General features: G+C 36.3%; 2 protein-coding genes and 2 long non-coding RNA genes across 7 annotated transcripts; 2 read left to right on the top strand and 2 right to left on the bottom strand.

The window, feature by feature from the left end:
• Positions 1–1,665: 1,665 nt before the first annotated feature.
• Positions 1,666–4,480, bottom strand: LOC111783036 (uncharacterized). Of its 2 annotated transcripts, XR_015414709.1 has the most exons (4): positions 4,340–4,480; positions 4,101–4,227; positions 3,077–3,179; positions 1,666–1,899 (listed from the first exon to the last, which is right to left on the bottom strand). It is a non-coding gene; the product is annotated as an uncharacterized LOC111783036 (long non-coding RNA). The 2 variants fall into 2 exon arrangements; XR_002813262.2 differs by lacking the exons at positions 1,666–1,899; positions 3,077–3,179 and having other exon boundaries at positions 3,634–4,227.
• Positions 2,186–3,056, bottom strand: LOC147786505 (uncharacterized). The gene is made up of 2 exons (XR_015414710.1): positions 2,858–3,056; positions 2,186–2,771 (listed from the first exon to the last, which is right to left on the bottom strand). It is a non-coding gene; the product is annotated as an uncharacterized LOC147786505 (long non-coding RNA).
• Positions 4,209–7,328, top strand: LOC111783035 (uncharacterized). Its single transcript, XM_023663911.2, has 3 exons — positions 4,209–5,314; positions 5,402–6,075; positions 6,176–7,328. The coding sequence occupies exons 1-3, from the start codon at positions 4,209–4,211 to the stop codon at positions 7,192–7,194; spliced, it is 2,799 nt and encodes a 932-aa protein (XP_023519679.2). The 3' UTR covers positions 7,195–7,328.
• Positions 7,329–13,494: 6,166 nt separating this feature from the next.
• On the top strand, positions 13,495–20,110 carry LOC111783422 (protein-tyrosine sulfotransferase). Of its 3 annotated transcripts, none has more exons than XM_023664345.2 (13): positions 13,495–13,678; positions 14,980–15,048; positions 15,282–15,447; positions 15,535–15,606; positions 15,753–16,041; positions 16,333–16,473; positions 16,641–16,745; positions 16,857–17,004; positions 18,368–18,420; positions 18,489–18,548; positions 18,627–18,746; positions 19,038–19,172; positions 19,838–20,110. In XM_023664345.2, the coding sequence occupies exons 2-13, from the start codon at positions 15,000–15,002 to the stop codon at positions 19,976–19,978; spliced, it is 1,479 nt and encodes a 492-aa protein (XP_023520113.2). In that variant the 5' UTR covers positions 13,495–13,678; positions 14,980–14,999; the 3' UTR covers positions 19,979–20,110. The 3 variants fall into 3 exon arrangements, with proteins under 3 accessions (XP_023520113.2, XP_023520112.2, XP_023520114.2); XM_023664344.2 differs by having other exon boundaries at positions 13,495–13,892; XM_023664346.2 differs by having other exon boundaries at positions 13,495–13,892; positions 19,038–19,203; positions 19,838–20,072.
• The last annotated feature ends 840 nt before the right edge of the window (positions 20,111–20,950 follow it).

Here is a 20,950-nt window from a genome sequence, read left to right as displayed (position 1 = left end):
TCTTTTCATACAACTTTATAATCTTATTAAATTCATTTCAAAGGTCAACATAAACATGTTTAATTAGTTTGACCCTCAAATCATTCACATATTTTAAGCAAAACCGACCATATTTCACTCTAATCACTTGGGATCATTAAGGATGTTGCTTGGTTGACCAATTGGTTTTTTTATTGAGCCCCACGACTCCAACCAACCTATCCCGATCATGTTAAGACCAAATTAAAATTTAGAGTCGGAAGATAACTAAAACATCTCTCAGATGACCAAGAAAAAAGTTACCAGTTTATGTTTACGTGAAACTCGAGTGCTGTGTGATATGATTGTATATGTAACCGTACCAAAATTGGAAGATTTTATCAAACATTTAATGGAGTGCAAATGGGAAACCATTGATTTGCATCAAATAGAAGTACACCAAAGTTTGCTTCATTTGTAGTGGTCAACGCCAGCTAAAACCTGGCGTCTCCTAAGTCAACCCACTAAGTGCTTTTTTGCTTACCTTTTCAATTGGAAATTGATTATTAATTAAGTATTTTAATATATAGGTGGTTGTTTTTTTAGGTTTCACGTTCCTACTCGGTACTTTATCTCAAAAACACCTTTAAATTTTAAAAAGTTTCATTAATGCTCGGTTTTAAAAAGTTTTAAAATATGTTTACTGTAAATATTATGTTTAAAAAATACTTATAAAATTTTAAAGATAGCATTAATATCATTCACATTTTTAAAAAAAAAGTTTTAAAAAAATTACCGTCAATCAACGCCCCATAGATTATCTCCAAATTTTTTAATATTATCTCTATACGCTTGTTTTGCACCATTTTTATAATAATTTTCATTTTGAATTTTTTAAGCAAATTCTTTTTGAAAAAAAAAAAACCTACTACTTTTTACTATATAAAAAAAACATCCTAAATAATTAACAAAATACAAAATTCGAACAACATTGTTAACAATCTTTAAAAATAAGTAAATAAATGTTTCACTGTAACAAAATTTTGAATAAATTTCTTGAACAACACGAATCAACCAAACCCAAAAGAAATTTATGATTGGATTGGGTTGGGTTTCTTATTTAATAAGGGTCGTTCAGATTAAAATTTACGACCCGAGAAAGTAAGTTTGATCTAAACAAATATCAAAATCCGACCCAACTCAAATCATGAACACCCGTGATAAACTTAACAACACTACTTACTCCTCTTATTACTCTTTCTTCTTTATTATCTATTTTTTAAGAATGTTTTTGAAATTCAAATCACCTTTTAAAAACTGCAAAAATAGTTTTTGAAAACTTGTTTTTTGTTTTTTAATTAGAATTTAAAAATAAATTATTAATTAATAGCAACGTTTTTACTTTTTTTTTTTTTTTTTTTGAAGTCTTTTGTTCGACATTTGAGGATTTACCAATCTATTGGCATGGCTAAGTTTAGGGCATGACTTGACTCTCGTATGATATTGTCTACTTTGAGCATAAGCTCTCGTGGCTGTGCTTTGGGCTTCCCAAAAAGCCTCACACCAATCGAGAGAGTATTCTTTGATTATAAACATATGATCATTCACTAAATTAGCCGATGTGGGACTTTCATCTTCAACATTTTCTACCATCCTCAAAACTAATGATTTGATCTCTCACCTCAACAAGAATTCGATAAATATGTATTTAGTGCTCACGAGAATTAGATTTAAACTAAGAACTTAACGTACAAAACATAAAATTGAACCTTTAAGAGCCTGATCCAAGGTTGAAAACCTAAAATAAGTACTCAAACACGTATCGTTTTTACCAAAGTAAAGCATAATTCAACGGTAATTGATACGTACTTCTCTTTTAAGTCAAAAGATCAAATCCTCACCCTTGTTGTCCCAAAGAGAAACGCACATGTTCTTCAAAATCTGAAAATAGAACGAAAAAAACGAAAGCATTATCAAAACGAGCGAAAGAGAATGTTCAAAGAAACCCCACGAAACTGTTCATTTGCCCCAAAAAGTAAGAACATAATACTGTATGGTTTCAAAACATTCAAGCTGCAGCTCCAATTTCATGATATGTTAAATGTAATAATGATAATGCATCTCATCCAAACACTTGGATTTCTATATTCAAAACTAAAAACTTTTCTTCATCATCCTCCACTCACAAACACAGCCTAACCAAAAAGAAAACCCACATGATGAACACTTGTTTTTTTTTTTTTCTTCATTCTTTGCATTCAAGCAGCCCGCCAAGATTAAAGTTTGGCTGAATCCCATTTTCCAGAACTTGCTACTTCATTTCTCTACGTTTCTATGTATCTCTATAAAAAGTCAAACACTTTGTTTTTTCTTCTTCTTCTTCTTCTTTGCTACTATATTAAGCCTTTATTTGATGCCTCTGGTTTTTCAAGTTGTGGGGTTTCTTGGCTTTGGATTGTTTGCTGAAGAAGATATCGTTTGCTTTCACTTCAAGTTTTTGTAAGTATTTTTGACTTCTTTGTTTGTTGTCTTTTTGGGTTTGCCTTTTTTCTTTTAACTATTCCTTTTTCCCATGGCGCCATGGACATCCCCCCTGCATGGTTTGGTTGCTTTCGCAGTCAGATCTGCCTTGAAATATGGCGTTTTCACCCTTTTTTAACCTTTTGTCTTTCACTTTTGAACTAAAAAGCTTCCTTTTTTTAGGGTGTTCGTTGTTTTAGAGATTTGGGTTTGTGTTTTATGAGATTAGCTTCAAATTCTAACCAAAGGATATTGTAGTGAGGCTTTGAATGGCTAAGTTAGTAGGCTTAAACCTTCAAATTCTAACCAAAGGATATTGTAGTGAGGCTTTGAATGGCTAAGTTAGTAGGCTTAAACCTCTAAACATAGGGGCTTAAACCTCTAAAAATAGAGCCCTACAAATAGAGGGTTGATATCTATAAGATTCTTTTCTAGAGAGATAGAGATGAAATTCTCAATAATTACAAGTCTATAAGATTATTTTCCAGAGCTCATAGCTACACTTAAGCATAAATCAATAGTTAACAACTTAAAAAGGTACATTTACCTCTTACGAACCTTCTAGATCCAACTCGAGTATAATTTAATAAACTTTTACCTCACTTATAAGGTTGTAAGTTAGAAATACCTTGCCACACCCCCTGATTTTGTATGACCGCTTGGCGAAATCACCTGCTAGACCTGAATCGCCTCAAGATGTACTATATAAGGGAATGCAATTAGTTGTCAAATTTTATCTGCCCAAAAAGTTATATATTATTTAAGCCTTCTGTGGCCTTTTGCTTATATAACGTTACTTTTAAATCTTGCCTCATTCTTACTTTCAAACTCGCTTTCCAAAAATCTCTTTGTCCTGTTTTCTAAAACCTTCTACTCAAATGAGGCTAGAGGCTTGAGCATATGTTGCTCGGTCGTAGGCGACGCGAATACAAATTGGCTTGACTCACTTGGTGTTGGGAGTGAGTGCCGCACAATCGCAAAGTCTGTTGCCAAAAAAAATGCGATTGTGACAAGTGGTATAAGGCACATGTCCTTGAATCTTTGTTCAACTGGCATAAAGCCCGTATACTGGATCAAGAGATCAAAATTTTAAATCCCCTCACATCACTTACGATTAAACTCTAAAAAAACAGGGGAAAATGTTTGAAACACCTCTGGTGGTAATGTTATACTCTTATAAAAATCTTCTATAAATTACTTTCAAGAAGAGAGCAGACTCTAGAAGGAGAGAGAAAGTCTAGAAAGTGCACAAAACAAGGCTTCAAATCCGGGGCTTTGTAAGTGGTTCCTTGAGGGGTTTAACATTGCAAGACAAAAAGCAGCGAGGGTAAGACGTTTTTTGACACAGTTTGTAATAAAAACTCCTAACATTATAAGCGTCAACCCCATGTGACATTGAGTGCGTTTTTCATGAACAAACACACTTTCTTTCCTATTTTATACACTACCCCAAAAGCCTCTTCCTTTTTTAAGTCTCCCCGTTCCTGTTCTTATTCATATCTCAACTTTCTTGACAAGCCTTTCTCATTCCAGTATCCGTTCACAGGTTTCTCAGGTGGAAGATAGTTTTTGTCCAGAATTCGACATATCAATATTTGGGAGTTTTAAGGTAAGCAAATTACTTTCAGCTCGGTCTGGATGATCAGTCTTTTCAGAATCATATGAAAAGGACGTATCTGATATGCGGTTTTGCTACAGGGTTGCGATTGTCCTGAAGTTGCGAGAAGAAGATGGGTATCTTTCGGAATCCTGCAACACAAAACGGGGATTGTTTAGAAGGGATGATCAATGATTATGTTGGAGGAAAAGGAAAGTTAAGACCTCAAAGAAATTCTTCAACAAAGCTTGTTGCTGGTCTTACATGTCTCCAGTTTGCCTTCGCATTATATGCAACATTTCTACTGTATTATGTCAGCCCTGCAATAGACTTGAGAACCAAACCGGATTTCTCTTGGCCTACAAGAATCGCTCAACAATGGAGACAGTTCGTAATACCGCACCATGTAGTGGGTCGAAGCGAAGAACCAGCTTCTCTAATAATGCAAGCGGAATTCAGACCGATTACTCCGGAGGAAGCTTGTGAGAATGAGAAGATTGATTTTGAGCAAAAGAAGTCCACTGATGGGCAGATGATAAAGTTGAAAACAGAGCTTTACAATGAGATTCTAGATTTTCAAAGCAAAAGCCTTGGAACTGAGACTCTTTCTCAGCTAATGGCAATGAAGTCCAAGTGGGATTTGAGAGGACCAAACAAGCCAAAAGTTACAGTGATCTTGAACCATTTTAAGAGGAAAACTCTGTGTGCACAACTTAACTCTTTGCTTCAGCAAAGCCTTCCTTTCCACCATGTTTGGGTGCTTGCATTTGGGAGCCCAAATGAGCTCTCTTTGAAAAGAATTGTAGATAGCTATAACAACTCCAGAATTAGCTTTATTAGCTCAAGCTATGACTTCAAGTACTACGGACGGTTCCAAATGGCCTTACAAACCGAAGCTGATTTAGTATATATTCTTGATGATGACATGATTCCTGGCCGTAAAATGCTACAGATTTTGTCTCATGTAGCAGGGACCGACAAATACAAGAACGCAGTTTTGGGCAGCATAGGTAGGATTTTGCCATTTCGACAGAAGGATTTCACATTCCCGAGTTATCGAAAGTTTCGATCCAAGGAAGCAGGGCTTTACTTGCCTGATCCTGCTTATGACATCACCGTCAATAAAATTGTGCAGGTCGACTTTCTCTCGAGCTCTTGGTTCTTATCCGCAGAGCTTGTGAAGACACTTTTCATTGAAACCCCCTTCACCTTTGCAACTGGAGAAGATCTCCATCTAAGGTAACTTATTACTAGCTGTTTCCACTACTCATATTTCAACATCTCCTAAGTTTTGGGTGGCTAATTGTTTTAATACCAAATATGCAGCTATCAGCTTCAAAAGTATAGAAATGCTGCCTCATTTGTTCTTCCTGTAGACCCAAAAGACAAGGAAACTTGGGGTGACAGTGAACACAGGCTGGCTTACGTTTCCGAGACCACTGTCATATTTAAGGACATTGTTCAAGTTCGGGATGATCAATGGTGGAAGGCGATGTCTACTGGTTATATCACACAATGGGCAGCTATGTATCCTCAAAAGATAGATGCTCTATTTTATGCTCATTCTGTTGATGAAGCTAAAGCACTAGCACCACTTCTAGAAAAGTTCAGATCCACTGTTGGAAAGAAGGCTTATATTGCAGTGTCTGGCGGTAACTTTTGCCCGTGTGAAGATGCTGCAGCTGCTCTTAAATGGCCGAAGTCGGTCTGTAAAGAACGGAGGTTCAAGATATTCAACTTGGCCATTGGGGCTCTCTCTGGAATATCAAATTCTGAGGTCCCTGTGGTGCAAGCAGTGTATGCCGGTATGAAGGGATTGATCAAAATACACAATCCCAGCGTCGTCATCACTGTGGCCGATGTTGATCCTAATGTGAAGAAGGCTTTAAAAATGGCATCAGAGGCTAACTTGAATGGTAGTACAACAGTGATTCTTTTACCCAGGCCTTCAATTTCTAAAGTTCTTTGGATGGCCGATCTTCGATCAACAGCACTTCCAAGTAAGAACGCTAAGATACTTCCTCTTTTCTCTCAGTTTCTCCTGATATAAACTCTTGCCATGCAATTGCAGAGCTCTCATCCTTTTTTATTTCCTTTCAGATTGGAACAAGATGCGGATTTCAATCAACATTATCACACAAAACCGTGCAGGCTCGTTAACAAGGCTTCTCAAGTCGCTAAAAGATGCATATTACCTAGGGGATGAGATACCTATCAGCTTCAACATGGACAGTAAAGTCGACGAGGAAACTATAAAATTAGTAAGCTCCTTTGAGTGGCCTCATGGCCCCAAAAGCCTCAGAAGAAGAATCATCCAAGGAGGGCTGATACGAGCTGTAAGCGAGAGTTGGTACCCTGCTTCGGACGATGATTATGGACTCCTACTCGAAGACGATATTGAAGTCTCTCCATACTACTACCTTTGGATCAAATACGCCCTCCTAGCCTACCACTACGATCCACAAATATCTCTACCCGAGCTATCATCGATCTCCCTCTACACGCCTCGGCTAGTCGAAGTGGTTAAAGAAAGACCTAAATGGAATGCAACAGAGTTCTTCAAGCGGATTCATCCAAACACACCTTACCTCCACCAGCTCCCCTGCAGTTGGGGAGCAGTTTTCTTCCCCAAACAATGGAGGGAGTTTTATGTTTACATGAACACAAGATTCACGGAAAATGCGAAAGAGAATCCAGTTCAGATCCCTAAATCTAGAACAAACGGTTGGCAAGCATCATGGAAGAAGTTCCTTATCGACATGATGTACTTAAGAGGCTACGTAAGTCTATACCCTAACTTCCCAAATCAAGCCAGTTTTTCAACGAACCACATGGAACCAGGAGCTCACATAAGTGCAAAGGACAATATCGTGAAGCACAAGAAGGAAGATTTCGAGGTTCCATTATTGAAAGAAAACTTCGCAAATTTCTTACCGAATGGGAAATTACCGGCGGCTTCGAAACTTCCATCGCTGAACCTCTTCAATCAACCGGTGTCGCTGAAGGGACTCAAGTCCGCCGGAGCCAAGCTAGGGCAAGATGTGCTGAAATGTGAAGTTTCTGAGATTGTAGCGGTGAACCATGAGACTGGTCTGCCTTCGCACTGTGCAAAATTCTGATTCGTTCTCCATGATTCTTTGCGTCTTTTCAACGATTCATTTCTGTAATAGGTTAGCTGAATTTCATCTCTTCGTTGCTAATTTGGTTGATATAATCTGATCGGCTTAATAAGAACAGCATTCAATTTCAAGGACTGGAGTTGGAATCTGATCGAACAACCACTCTAAACAACCATTCCATCTCGAATGGATGATTAAAATTTGAGAATCGTTTATATATATTACATCTAAAGTTCAAAAGGTGAGAGGGTGTTCATCCTTAAAGTCATGTTTGTTCAAGGCATTGTGGTCCACGTGTCGAACGTCTTGATCATACTTGTCTAGGACGTGTTATTCATGGTCGTTTGCTCGATCCATCCTCTTTTACCTGCTTTCATGTTTTGTTAGGTTTTTTACTATCCATGTCAATCAATACGGGGTGTATAGCTCTTTACCAAAATCATGTTTACACCGTCAAGGCTAAAATGCTCCAAAATGTATTATTGTGGGGACGTGACTAGTCGTCAATTCTTCATACCCGAGTCATATGCTATCAAAGTTGTGATTGTTGCTTGTTCGTTTTTAGCCTATAATATTATTTTTCTTTCTAATTGTTTTCAATGCATTCACTCGTTCATGCTTTATAAAACATGTATCATGGTCTCGAGTTGCGATACCATCGTCACCCGTACAAAGATGTCTTGCCTTTACCTGAAATAGAATAAGCACATGGCTGGAGTATTTTAAGAAATAGTCAGTAACCTCGCTCTTGGGTTAAATGCAAACACACAATTTAATGAATGAGACCCTATCATATCAGTCTATTTTACTACGGCAGCTATCGTAACAGACAATTCGATGTGTACTTAATTTCTCTACACAAGGTTCACACGTGCGAGTGTGGACCCATCAGTCAGTTCGCACACCTCTTGGACCCCTTTTTGGTCGGACGAGCATTCTTTGGTAGCTATTGATGTTGGACACCCGTTAGGAATAACAACTATCACGGTAGCATTATGATAAACATAATGATCGTTCCCCTGCCTCGTAGCGTATGTGTCCGTAGTATCGTGAAGGATAAGGGGTATCCCCGATGCATGAGCACACTATGCATGAGGTCCCAAAATTTTTCTTTTTTCATTATCATTTAATACAACACGGTTAGCGTCTTCCTTCATGTCATATCATTATCATATCTTTCATGCATACGTCGGAGTTATATTTCATGTCCGTTCGCCATTTTGCATGTCAATCATATCATTCATATTACATACATATGTCATATCATAACGTTTCCATATTTTCAAACACATATCACACCATAGTATATCGTATCACAATATATTATATCATATCATATTATAAAAATTTATCACATATATCATACCATAACATATATCATGTCATTCTCATATTATATTACAACATATATATATTCATCGCTCATAAGTCATATCATAATCATATCCTTTCTTAAACACTTCATATTCATATCATTTTCATATGCATATTCTAGTCATATCGTTTCCTAACATTGTCATATCTTTATTGTCCTTATGCATTTCACTGTCGATAGTCGTATCATTTCATGAACATACCTTAGTCATCGTTTCCCAAACGTATCTTAACCATGTCGTTTCATGAACGTGTCTTACTCATATCATTTCATGAACGTGTCCTACTCATACCATTACAGGAACGTATCTTAACCATATCGTTTTATCAATCTATCATAACCATTTTTTTTTTTTTTTATACATAACCTAAGCAGATTGTTTCATAAACATATCTTAGTCTATTAGGAATGAGAAGCTCTTATACCAGGTTAAGAATGACGCTCTGATACCATGTTAATAATGAGAAACATAAGTGGGATCGAAAGTCCAAGAAACAGAAGTGGGATTGAAAGTCCAATTTTCATTACTGTTCGCAGCGTTTAAGTAGAATACAAATTACAAATTCTACTATATAAAATATATTTCATAACTAACTTTATATCTTAAATCAAATTTCTTAATATAGTCATATCGTTCCATTGAACACATCATACCGTAAGAGTTATCATACCATAACATATACATATCACATCATAGTCATATCGATTCATAAACAATTCACACATATCAAATATACGACACATACAGAACCATAGGGCACATGTCAACACACAATATCGAATATAACTATACTAATAGTAAGACCACTTACTTCGTTCGTCTTAGCCGACATTCTATCCTATTTCCAAGGTTGACTTGACTTGTAAATTTATAACAACTAGTATATTTTATCTTAGCCGACATTAGGTGGATTTTTGAGGCGACGATCTAGATGGTTGGATCTCCCTAAGTAGGAGATTGGTTAACAGCCGACCGATCTACCACTTAGCTACGGAGAAACAACGGTTAGGTTTCAGAGAATTCAATTCTCATTCTCAACAAATATTGGAGGTACCATATCTGCTTAAAATCCAAGCGTTTTAAGCTATTCTTAAAATTTTACGATTTACTAGGTTACTTTTACCCTTTCTTTCTTCAGGGTTAATTTTCTATTTTTCTAATGTTTTAGAGTCATTTTGTCACTATTCTATTTTCTTTTAATATTTTAAAATTTTTAATAAAATCTCTTCCTTATTTTAAACATTTTTTCTTCTTCCCTTTAGATCCTTTCTCTACAATTAATTAAAGATCCAATAATTAAAAATAAAAATAAGAAAATTACATTTTTGCCCTTTTTAACCCTATTTTCTTTAATTGCATTTTGATCATTTTGATCCCTTTTTAATGTTTTAACCAATGATTATACTATTTTGATTTTTAAAAAAATTTCTGAAAAATAATTTCTAAATTTCACGTACCTCAGTCGAGATGGCTGAGTTCGTTTAAGGTACCAAATTAAGGTTTTGGTTTGAAAAGACGTGGATTCAAATCTCAAATCGACGTCTTGCATATTGCATAATAGGCAAGTAGTCAGAAAGTGACAAGGAAAATGAGATATCGAGACCTGCGAGCTGCAGTCACCGACAAGGAAAATGATTTTCCGTCTACGGGGAGGTGTCTTTCGGTTTTCATATTCGAATGTGAAAAACATTAAAATATTAAACAATTTAGAAAATATACCAAATTTGATAAAAAAAAAAAAAAAAAAAAAAAAAAAAAACCAAATTTAGAAAAATTTTTTTATTTTAATTTTTAATAAAAGAATTTCAACTCCTCCAATTAAATGGACATATTGGCAAAATAATTTTAAAAAAAAAAATAAAAAGTTGTTTAAATTAGTTAGGGTGAAAAATTGGGATGGGCCCCACAGGGAATTAACAATTAATAAAATTTTAATTAAATAATTAATTCGAAAATTCTAATTCCTCACGGTCTCCAACCACAAAACGGTTGCGTTTTTACAATTTGAAATTTTTTAATAAATAAATAAGTAAAAGCTTTGTCCAAGTGAGGGTAATATGGTAAATTTAGAACGGTATGCAAATAAGAGGAGAACACGTGTTCACATGCAAAGCATAGAGTTTCTAAAAACATTAATTATTCCAATCTCTCAACTTTTTCACTTTTTAATTTTTTTTTTTAAAAAAAGTAGTTTACCGTTTAGTTTCTAAATTTTTAAATATTATATTATTTTTCATTTAATTTTTTAAATTGTTTGGGAATTTGACAAATTCAGACTATTTAATTCAAATAAACATCTCTAACGAGGTTAGTCATGCATACACACAACGTAGATATGCGACATAGCGTTTATGACCTAAATCAAACTTGAAAAGGATTAGGGAGTGAACGTTGTCTTCTAAATTTTACCTAAAATACTCGAGTTCTTGTTGGTTCGTTTCTGAACATGTTCGAACTCACAAATTTGGCCTCTAAGGCCATGGGTATTCAAATGTGAAGTCTATTAGGTTATGGGTCACCGTAAATGGTCGTTTTTTTTTTTTTTTTTAATCTTAGAAATAAAGATGGTGTAACGATTCATATTCAGGATTTGGAATTCGGATTCAAAACCTGATGGCCTCGGCATTTCACTGTATCCCTTACGACATGGTTACGTTACTTACTTCTCGCGTCTAAGAGTGAAGACCAACACAAATCTTTTCCGGCATGCTTTGTCATCACTCACATGCATCTGAGGAAAATTTCAAAAACGTTATCCAATTTAGAATTGCTCCAAATAAAGCATGTTTAACCGTGAAATTTAAATGATTGAGCCATCGAAAAGAAAGACGCGCCTTGTTCGTATAGGTAATAACTTTCAATTCTTTTAACTTTTTCTTAATCATCCTATTCTCAAGATTGCTCTTGTTCGGATGTGGTTTTCAGTTCATTCATATACCTCTTCTTTACTCGGATGTCAAAGTTGTAACCTTTTAAATTTAAACTAGAAAGCTTACGAGAAATTAAAATTCCAAAATTAAAAATTTTAATTTATGATAGTTAATCCATAACACTTTTACTAAATTGAATACTTGATTAAATATCTGTGAATCGTCATCAACTCAGTTCATTAACAACGTCACATAAATTATGTCATACACACCTCAGATCTAAATCATCACGTATTTAAAAATGGGTTTTTTTTTACTCTTGATCTTGACTATCAACGTAATCCGTTCTTAAACTTTCGATTGAGTTCATAGTTTTGGATTCTTTGATATTTAAGTTCTCGGTAGATCAAATTCTCAAAAGTTTCGTATCAATCAGTCTAAGTCATTCGTTACCGTTTCAAATTTATTTCTATGATCTTATAAATTTCACAAACTACATAGAAAATTTAATGTAGGATTTGAAAATTTCAATAATCTCGAGTCAAACCACGTAGATTTCATGGAAGAACACCCACACACAAAGTGATGTATATTTTTTGTTTAAAGTACAATCACAAGGGGAGCAATTTATTTGTTGAAACACGCAAATTTTGCTCGTAAACACAAATTTCGTGTTGGCTCATAAAATATATGAAAGAAATAATTTAAAAATTAAAATTTTGAATACCAATATGAACATAGCTCAACTAATTAGAACTCTAACTTTTGAAATTTCATTAGGCTTAAGTTCAAATGGTTGCTTGAAATTTTGAAGTCGTTTCAAATTTTAACTGGTTCTCTTCACGATGATCTTAGGGGTAGGTTGAATATGTATGAACTGTGTGATGCATGTTGTATAATGTAGCCGTCGTGGTTGTTTCGTTATTTGGAATGTTGATTATTGGACCTTGTGTATGAATGTTAATGACATTTGATATCGTTACAAGTACGGTGACAATTATCCATCTATATCATGAAGTGATATGACAGGAGAAGCACGACTCCACTAATTAGGTGTCAATTCTCATTCGTTAGGGTAAAGTCTCCCGAGATTCTCGTTTATGAATCACTAGAGAATTAGTACACCCGTTGACATTGGAAAATGGTGTGTTTTAACCGTATTTATTTAGGTTTCACAAATGCACGTTGCAAATTCTTATTATTTATATTTATATCTGACTTCATTAGGAAGGTTACATACAAAGTATTCTTAATGCTCAACCTTTTTCAAAACTTTTTTTCATCAGATATGGCAAGAACGACGACAAGAACGTACAATATGGCAAGTGACAGGATACCATTTCAGCGATGGGATTTGTGTCAATATGTTTCCCATGTTTTATGTCTCGAACTTTTTTAAACTTGATGTAGCGTTTTAACTCTTTTAATTGATATTTTTATATGAGATCCTATATCAATTAGAGAAGGGAACAAAACATTTCCTTATAAGTATATGGAAAACAGATGCGTTTTAAAATCGTGAGGCTAACGATGATACGTAAAGAGCCAAAGCGGACAATATTTGCTAGCGATGAGCTTGAGCTGTTACAAATGATATCAGAGCCAGAGACCGAACGATGTGTCATCGAGTATGCTGACCACTAAGGAGTGGATTGTAAGATCCTATATCGGTTGAGAGGAAAACAAAACATTTATTTTTTAAAACCGTGAGGCTGACACGTTAGGTAACATACCAGTGCGGACAATATCTGGGCGGTTACATTTCATGTTCATATTAGATTCAAAAAATAATTTTATTTTTAATAATAAAAAACAATTTGATTTTATTATTTTTTAAAATTTCCATAGTTTTTATAAATTTATAAAATCATGGCGTAAATTTTACAAATCCTTAATATTCGTATAAAATTAAAAATATTTGTAATTTTACAATTTTGCCCTCACAAATCCATTTGTGTTCAGCAGGCTATTTTAGTCTTTTCACGCTGTCAAGTCTCTATCTTTGTCCCTCTTCCTCTCTGTGTATATATATATATATGAATATAGAATGGCACTCTGTATTTTAAGCTTTGGTATCTTTTCTGATGAAATCATTGCAAATTCTCTGTATCAGAAAGCGAAGAAAAGAAAACTGTTCAATTGTTGGGGGCAGGGAGATTAATCCTCCCCCTTCATTTTCGGAGGAGGAGGAATCGGAGAAAATCTAGCCCTTTTTTTTCTTCGCCATTTCAACCCAAAGTAAGAATCATTTGTTCAATCCCCTTTCGTTTTCCCCCCCAATTTGATGCTGTTTCTGTTTGGATGCTGGGAAAATTCGAAAGGGAAAAGTTATTGGAAGTTTCTGACGGCCGGATGGATTTGAGTGGGCCCTAATTGATCGCGAGCCCTGTCTCTCGGAATCCCAACACGATCTCGGGAATTTATGAACACGAGATCCATAAAACCAATACTTGTAGGACATAACTTTTCCTTCTCGGTTTTCTTGTTGCTGATTTTCATTTTGTCGGGTTAATGCTCTGTTTTTCTGCCGTTTCATTCCTGGAATTTCTTTTCTGTTCTTCCTTTTAATTCTTGCTTGCGCCCGTTTTTGTTAGTGTGCCTGTCTGGTAAATGCTTGAACTATTTGCCTCTCCTTTCTGGTTTAGTGGGTCTGTGATTCTCTGGTGTGTTGTTGTTGCGTTTATTTTCAAGGTGGGTTTTCTGGTTCGGTTCCTGGCTGAGTTTAGCTGGTTAGTAATTTTGAGAGTGCTTTTGCATGGAACATAGTGGTTTAAGCCTTGAAGAAATGTTTAATTCATGATTTGATGAATATTTGTGGAAATTTTGTCTGACAAACAGTTGATGTGAAATTGAAATGTTGTTTCTAGTGTTGGTGGGGGAGGGAATGATCCTGGGTTTATAAGGAAGGAATATATCTCCATTGCTATGGAGCTTTTAGGGGAAACCAAAAGCATACCATTGTGGAGATTCGTGATTCCTAACATGGTATCAGAGCCATGCCCTTAACTTAGTCATGCCAATAAAATCCTTAAATATCGAACAAAGAAGCTGTGAGTCTCGTAGGTGTAGTAAAAAAGTGACTCAAGTGTTGAACAAAGGGTGTATTTTGTTTGAGGACTCTAGAGAAAGTTGTCGAGCCTCAATTAAAGGGAGGCTGTTCGAGGGCTCCATAGGCCTTAGAGGAGGCTCTATGGTTACTTTGTTCGAGGGGAGAATTGTTGGTGGGGAGTCCAGCACCGGCTAATTAAGGGAATGATCATGGGTTTATAAGGAAGGAATACATCTCCATTGGTATGAGCCCTTTTGGAGAAACCAAAAGCAAAGCCATGAGAGCGTATTCTCAAAGTGGACAATATCATACCATTGTGGAGATTCGTGATTCCTAACATCTAGCTCCGTTTCTTGATTTTTAGGAAATTATATCTAGGAGTTGACAATCCTATGTTTTGTTCTGTTGCCCCTTTTACCAGTGATTTCACAATTGCTTTTGCTATGAATAGTCTGTTCTTCATCTCATAACCTTATTTCTCTTTCTCCAGTTGTTGAAGTTGTGAGATGCATGGATCCCATTATTAAGTTAACTTTGCTTCTGTTGTTCTTCAGAATAGGTTGGTGCCTGCCTACCCGTGCGCTGTTCTTTAATTTTCTCACTTGCCTCTAGTAAAATAGTCTGAATCTATAAATTTAAATTTGTACTTAAAGTTCAATCAGAGGTCATATTAAATTTTGTACAAATTGGAGCCTTAGAATCTCAAGTATATTTTCAAGACCACGTTTTATTGGCATTTTGCTCCTATTATTCGACTCATTGATGTACTGAGTTCTTTCCATTACATGCCAGCATGTGCTTCAACCGTCGAAAAAAATTTTGAACACTGTGAAACGGTTGTAAAAAATTGGGCATCATCTGCTCTTCATCAGGGTATCAACAAAGATAAACATACACTACAAGATTTACTGTTCTTTCTCCATGTTCCAAGAACAGGAGGGCGATCGTATTACCACTGGTAACTTTCAAATCATAAAGTTCACTGAGTATTGATTACTCGAGTATCATTGTCTTAGTGTTATTGGTTATGTTCTGTAACTCGCAGTTTCTTGAAAAAGTTGTACCCAAGCTCTCAGGAGTGTCCCCGTTCTTATGATAAGTTACGTTTTGACCCCAGGTATAACAAGATGGTTGTTGTTTTATTTTTCAAATTGTTTCATATGACATACATTCAACTTTTGTAATGTTGTGTTTTACTAGCTTTACTTTAGCTTTGGCTCATAATAATTATCAACCTGTATGGTGTTTGAATTTGAATTGCAGAAAGGAGAAATGCAGATTGTTGGCTACTCATGATGATTATAGCATGATGGAAAAACTACCGAAGGAGAGGACGTCGGTGGTGACAATTGTTCGGAATCCAGTTGACCGTGTTTTTAGTTCATATGAATTTTCAGTTGAGGTAGCAGCTAGATTTTTGGTGCATCCTGATCTAGCTTCTGCAACAAAAATGTCCAAACGTCTGCGTGCAAAGAAGGCTGGAGTGAGCACACTGGATATTTGGCCGTGGAAATATTTGGTTCCGTGGATGAGGGCCGACCTATTTGCTCGAGTAAGTGTCCTGTTGTCCAATCTTGTGCATTTTTTTTATTTTAACGTAAGTGAAGAAAAATATAAGATGTGTTGAATGTGAATAACTTGCTTACACAAAATACATTAATCCAAGATTTAGATTATCTAGTGATCATAAATGTGTTTAAAGGCGTGCTTCGGTTCAAGGCGTTAGGTAAGCAAGATTGCTAACCAAGTTAGTTCATTATATTTCTAGCTCAGTTCATATGAATTCTCTTATTTACTACAATCTTATAAAAAAAAATTACTGTCTACCAAATGCTATGAACAGAGACATGCTAGAAGACAGGAAGGTTCAAGTGAAGATAAGATTGACAGTCCATATGATATGAAGGATATTCTTATGCCACTGCAGGAGTTTATTGATGACCCCATTGTTCATGATATTGTTCATAATGGGGCTACATTCCAGGTAATTCTGAATTAATTTAAATATTGGCTGAATGCGATATCGACAAACTGTTAGTTATACGAATGAGATTTTGTTGTCTTGGTGGATATAATACCCCGTTAACAGTGCGTTTGGTGATGCACTTTTCATTCTTTTAGAAACGCAATTGACCATTGAAAAGTTTTCAGATAGCAGGATTGACAAACAACTCCTACCTAGATGAATCACACGAGATCCGGCACTGTGTACGGGAATATAAGAGCCTTGGTCAACACGTGCTTCGTGTAGCAAAGGTAACAAGAGATGGTTTCTTAAATTATAACAGTGGGTATATGGACAATTTTCTTTCTGATACTTGGCCTCCTTATGGTTCCAATTATGGTAGATGCTTGTTATTCTTGCAGATGAGGTTGAATGCTATGTTATATGTTGGTCTAACTGCGGAACATAAGGAATCTGCGACGATGTTTGCAAATGTGGTCGGTTCACAGGTGATTTCACAGCTAAGAGACGCCAACTTTAGCACGGGCACTTTAGCTGACAATCAATCAGGTTTATGTTTTGTTCTGTTGCTTATCATGTAAATAGGATACTAATGATAATAGATTCATGATATGAAATTACAGAAAAGTTCTCTTATTGGTCATAGACAAACTATAATTACAAAATGGAGGATTAAGTTTGCACCAACTAAGAGATAAAAAAAAGTAGAAGTAAGGAAGGTTCGGTAATCTTGTTCGTCATCTATAAAGACGTAAGCTCTGTTTTAGTCAAGTAGACCATAGGCAAGCTCGGGTGAAATTCTGCCATAGTAGCTTCGTTTCATTTTTGAAAGGATGACCGTTGAAAAAAATGGGAGAGCATGTCTCGAGCTCGGGTGAAATTCATATTTGTAACCTAGGCTTATGTCGTTCCTTTTTCGGATCACGATGCTGAATATCTTTTTATTCAAGATTACTTTTGTTTTCAAAAAGAAATGGATATTTATCATCTTTCAGAATCTTATTTGGCCCTTTATAGTTAAGTTGTGGTTCTTGAATTGTACTTCGTTGCTTAAGATTCTGCTGGTTGCTAATTTATCATGATTGACAGTTCAAAGCTTACTCGTCTATGATATGTTTATGGATTGAGTTTGCAAGTGCACTATCTTTTGCCATCTATGGGAAGGTTACCCATGCTCAAACCTTTAACTAAACAGACCACATTTGGGAGGTTTTGCCAATTGGATTACTTTCGGTGGAAAAGATTAGTGTAACAGCCCAAGCCCACCGCTAATGGATATTGTCCGCTTTAGCCCGTTACGTATCGCCGTCAGCCTCACGGTTTTAAAATATGTCTGCTAAGGAGAAGTTTCCACACCCTTATAAGGAATGCTTCGTTCCCCTCTCCAACTGATGTGGTATCTCACAATCCGCCTTCCTTGGTGGTCCAACGTCCTTGCTGGCACACCGCCCGGTGTCTAGCTCTAATACCATTTGTAACAACCCAAGCCCATCGCTAGCAAATATTGTCCGCTTTAGCCTTTTATGTATCGCCATCAGCCACACGGTTTGAAACACGTTTACTAGGGAGAGGTTTCCAGACCCTTATAAGGAATGCTTTGTTCCCCTCTCTAAACGATGTGGTATCTCACAATCCACCCCCTTTGGAGGCCCAGCGTCCTCGCTGACACATCACTCGATGTCTAGCTCTGATACCATTTGTAATAGCCCAAGCCCACCGCTAGCAGATATTGTCCTCTTTAGTCCGTTACGCCGTCAGCCTCACAGTTTTAAAACGTGTCTACTAGGGAGAGGTTTCCCACCCTTATAAATCTTCTATTAACGGTCATCTGAACTTCTTTTGATGCTGTATAGCCATTTTTCAAGAGAAATGTTGCCCTATGTTTTGACTAAGATCTCCCTTTGATTTACAGGTAATAGTAGCTCTTTGCATTTAGACTCTGAGCTTGAGAGCAATGTTGATCAGGCAAGCTCCTCTCATTTTGTAATCATATACATAATCCAGGATCTATCTTAATCAGTTTTCCTTTACAGAACAATAGTACCTTAGATGAAAAGGCTTTGCAAGATGAAGATGAAGCAAAGAGGAAAAATGTAAGTCACTTCAGAAAAATTGTATATCTGCCACCCATATCTGATCTAATTTATATTCCCTTGATTTCGACATGCCAGATGACTGTCACAGAACTTATTGAAGTATATGAAGGGTGCATTTCGAGTCTACTAAAGACCCAATCTCGTCGTCGATTTGCTTCTTTAAAGCGGATTTCCCCTGCAAATTTCTCAAAAGAGGTATGATTGGATACCCGATTCAATCAAGTGTTGTCACCAAAAAGAAAGAACGAATACGAAACTATTACCAATCACATTTTTGTGTTTCTTTCTTAAAAAATGTTATTGCATAAGGTTTTTAGGAGAAAGAGAATTGTGTTCTTGCTGTTCTTCGGGTTTCGAATGAAACAAGAAATAAGAAACGGATAACAGGTCAACTCATACTCATCATGCCTCTTATATTTATAAGAGAGCATGGAACAGGAGTTGTTTATTTTGCTGATTCTTTTATTTCTCAATACTTTCTTGCAGGCACGGCGTCATGTTTCTGATGCAGTTCTGCAGGAGATTAGAACACTCAATTATCTGGATGTGGATCTTTTTAAGTATGCTCAAGAAATTTTTGCAATGAGACACGTACAACTAATGGGGAATCTTGATATGAAAGTGAGTCTTTTCAGTTCCTTCCTGGATTTGTGTAAGTTTTTCTTAATATCCGTTTAGATTTTTGTGAGATCCCACGTCGATTGGGGAGGAAAACGAAACATTCCTTATAAGGGTGTGGAATCCTCTCCCTAGTAGACACGTTTTAAAAACCTTGAGGGGAAGCCCGAAAGGGAAAGCTCAAAGAGAACAATATCTGCTAGCGGTAAGCTTGGGCTGTAACAAATGGTATCGGAGCCAAACACTGGGCAATGTGCCAGCGAGGACGCTGGACACCGAAGGGAGTGGATTATGAGATCCCACGTCGGTTGGGGAGGAGAACGAAACATTCTTTATAAGGGTGTGGTTTTCCTCTCCCTAGCAGACGCGTTTTAAAAACCTTGAGGGGAAGTCCGAAGGGGAAAACTCAAAGAGGACAATATCTGCTCACGGTGGGCTTGAGCTTGGGCTTGGGCTGTTACAATTTCTCTTCAAACTTGAAATGTTTTCTTCATACTCATCTTCAAATAGACGAGTCTAACAAACCCTGTTGCGATCACTCAAACCCGACCTCTACACACCAACAGTTATACAGCTTTACATTCCATAAAACACAAAACTTAGCATATAACAAATGAGGTGCAAGTTATCTGATGGTTTCTTATGCAAATGCATTTTCAAACTTGCAGGACGGTTCAGAAACCAAACTTGACCGAGCACGAGCCTTCGAGCTATGGAGAATTCCTTTGTTAGTAATGCTTTTTATCTTACTCCTTGTTCTCTTCCTACTTGCTAATGCTCGGAGAAGAGTATCTAAAGTTAAGGTATGATTGACGATTTAATTTATCTTTGAAGCGGGAAAGCGAGCTTTTGAATCTCAGCATCTTCTTGTATTTTAATTGAACTAATAATTTTGATCTTCAATCCTGTTGGATGAATTATTTATGTTTTCGCTTTGCGTACTTGATCATCGTGGCTTGAAAGGCTGAAACTTTGAAGGATTTGTGTTAGGATATGCCTCCCATAAGAGGAAGCTATCTCTTTTGATCATGCTTCTATTGCAAGAACTTCAATTTTGTGTAATGATGGTGAAGAATTCCTTGCATGCGCTGTATCGTTCGATTGGCGTTTGACGTTGGGGTAGATTGTTGTGCCTTGTATGGTCATGAAATCAATTTAGTTAGCTGTCTCGTTCGATTGACGTTGGGGTAGATTGTTGTGCTTCATATGGTCATGAAATCAATTTAGTTAGCTGTCTTGTTCGATTGACATTGGGGTAGGTAGATTGTTGTGCTTCGTATGGTCATGAAATCAATTTAGTTAGCTGTCTCGTTCGATTGATGTTGGGGTAGATTGTTGTGCTTCGTATGGTCATGAAATCAATTTAGTTAGCTGTCTCGGTCGATGTATTATTGTGGTACTAAATGAATCGTTGATTCTCGCATAAGCAATATTTTATCTCGACCAGTGTAACGAGAGAAACTAAAAATTATGATTTTACCCTATATTCAACGAATTTGAATATGACAATGGACAACATTGAGTAAGTTTTTTCACTCACTAGGACTAGAAAAATGATAGACATAGATTAAGTATTTAAAAATACTTAGTAGGTGATATTGTTGGAGTCGAGAGATGTAGTTACATTACTTTCTTTTTTCGAGTATGACAGGATGCAGGTGTTCTACCTTTGCCTAGTCTCGGTCCACAGTGCTCGCTTTACGCACGCTAGATGGTCTCATATATATATACCTCTAAGCCTAATTATGAGTCAGGACACACTCACGCTTCTGTAAACCAAT

Source organism: Cucurbita pepo, chromosome 20 (assembly GCF_057944985.1).
Source record: "Cucurbita pepo subsp. pepo isolate OVF chromosome 20, ASM5794498v1, whole genome shotgun sequence".
Classification (NCBI taxonomy): domain Eukaryota; kingdom Viridiplantae; phylum Streptophyta; class Magnoliopsida; order Cucurbitales; family Cucurbitaceae; genus Cucurbita; species Cucurbita pepo.
This window is presented reverse-complemented; position numbering and strand designations above follow the sequence as displayed.

Coding starts and splice junctions, on each gene's coding strand:
- LOC111783035 (XM_023663911.2), top strand. CDS start 4,209: ATGGGTATCTTTCGGAATCCTGCAACACAAAACGGGGATTGTTTAGAA. Junction 5,315..5,401: donor GGAGAAGATCTCCATCTAAG/GTAACTTATTAC, acceptor CCAAATATGCAG/CTATCAGCTTCAAAAGTATA. Junction 6,076..6,175: donor TCGATCAACAGCACTTCCAA/GTAAGAACGCTA, acceptor ATTTCCTTTCAG/ATTGGAACAAGATGCGGATT.
- LOC111783422 (XM_023664345.2), top strand. CDS start 15,000: ATGGATCCCATTATTAAGTTAACTTTGCTTCTGTTGTTCTTCAGAATA. Junction 16,746..16,856: donor ACGTGCTTCGTGTAGCAAAG/GTAACAAGAGAT, acceptor TTATTCTTGCAG/ATGAGGTTGAATGCTATGTT. Junction 18,421..18,488: donor TTGAGAGCAATGTTGATCAG/GCAAGCTCCTCT, acceptor TTTCCTTTACAG/AACAATAGTACCTTAGATGA.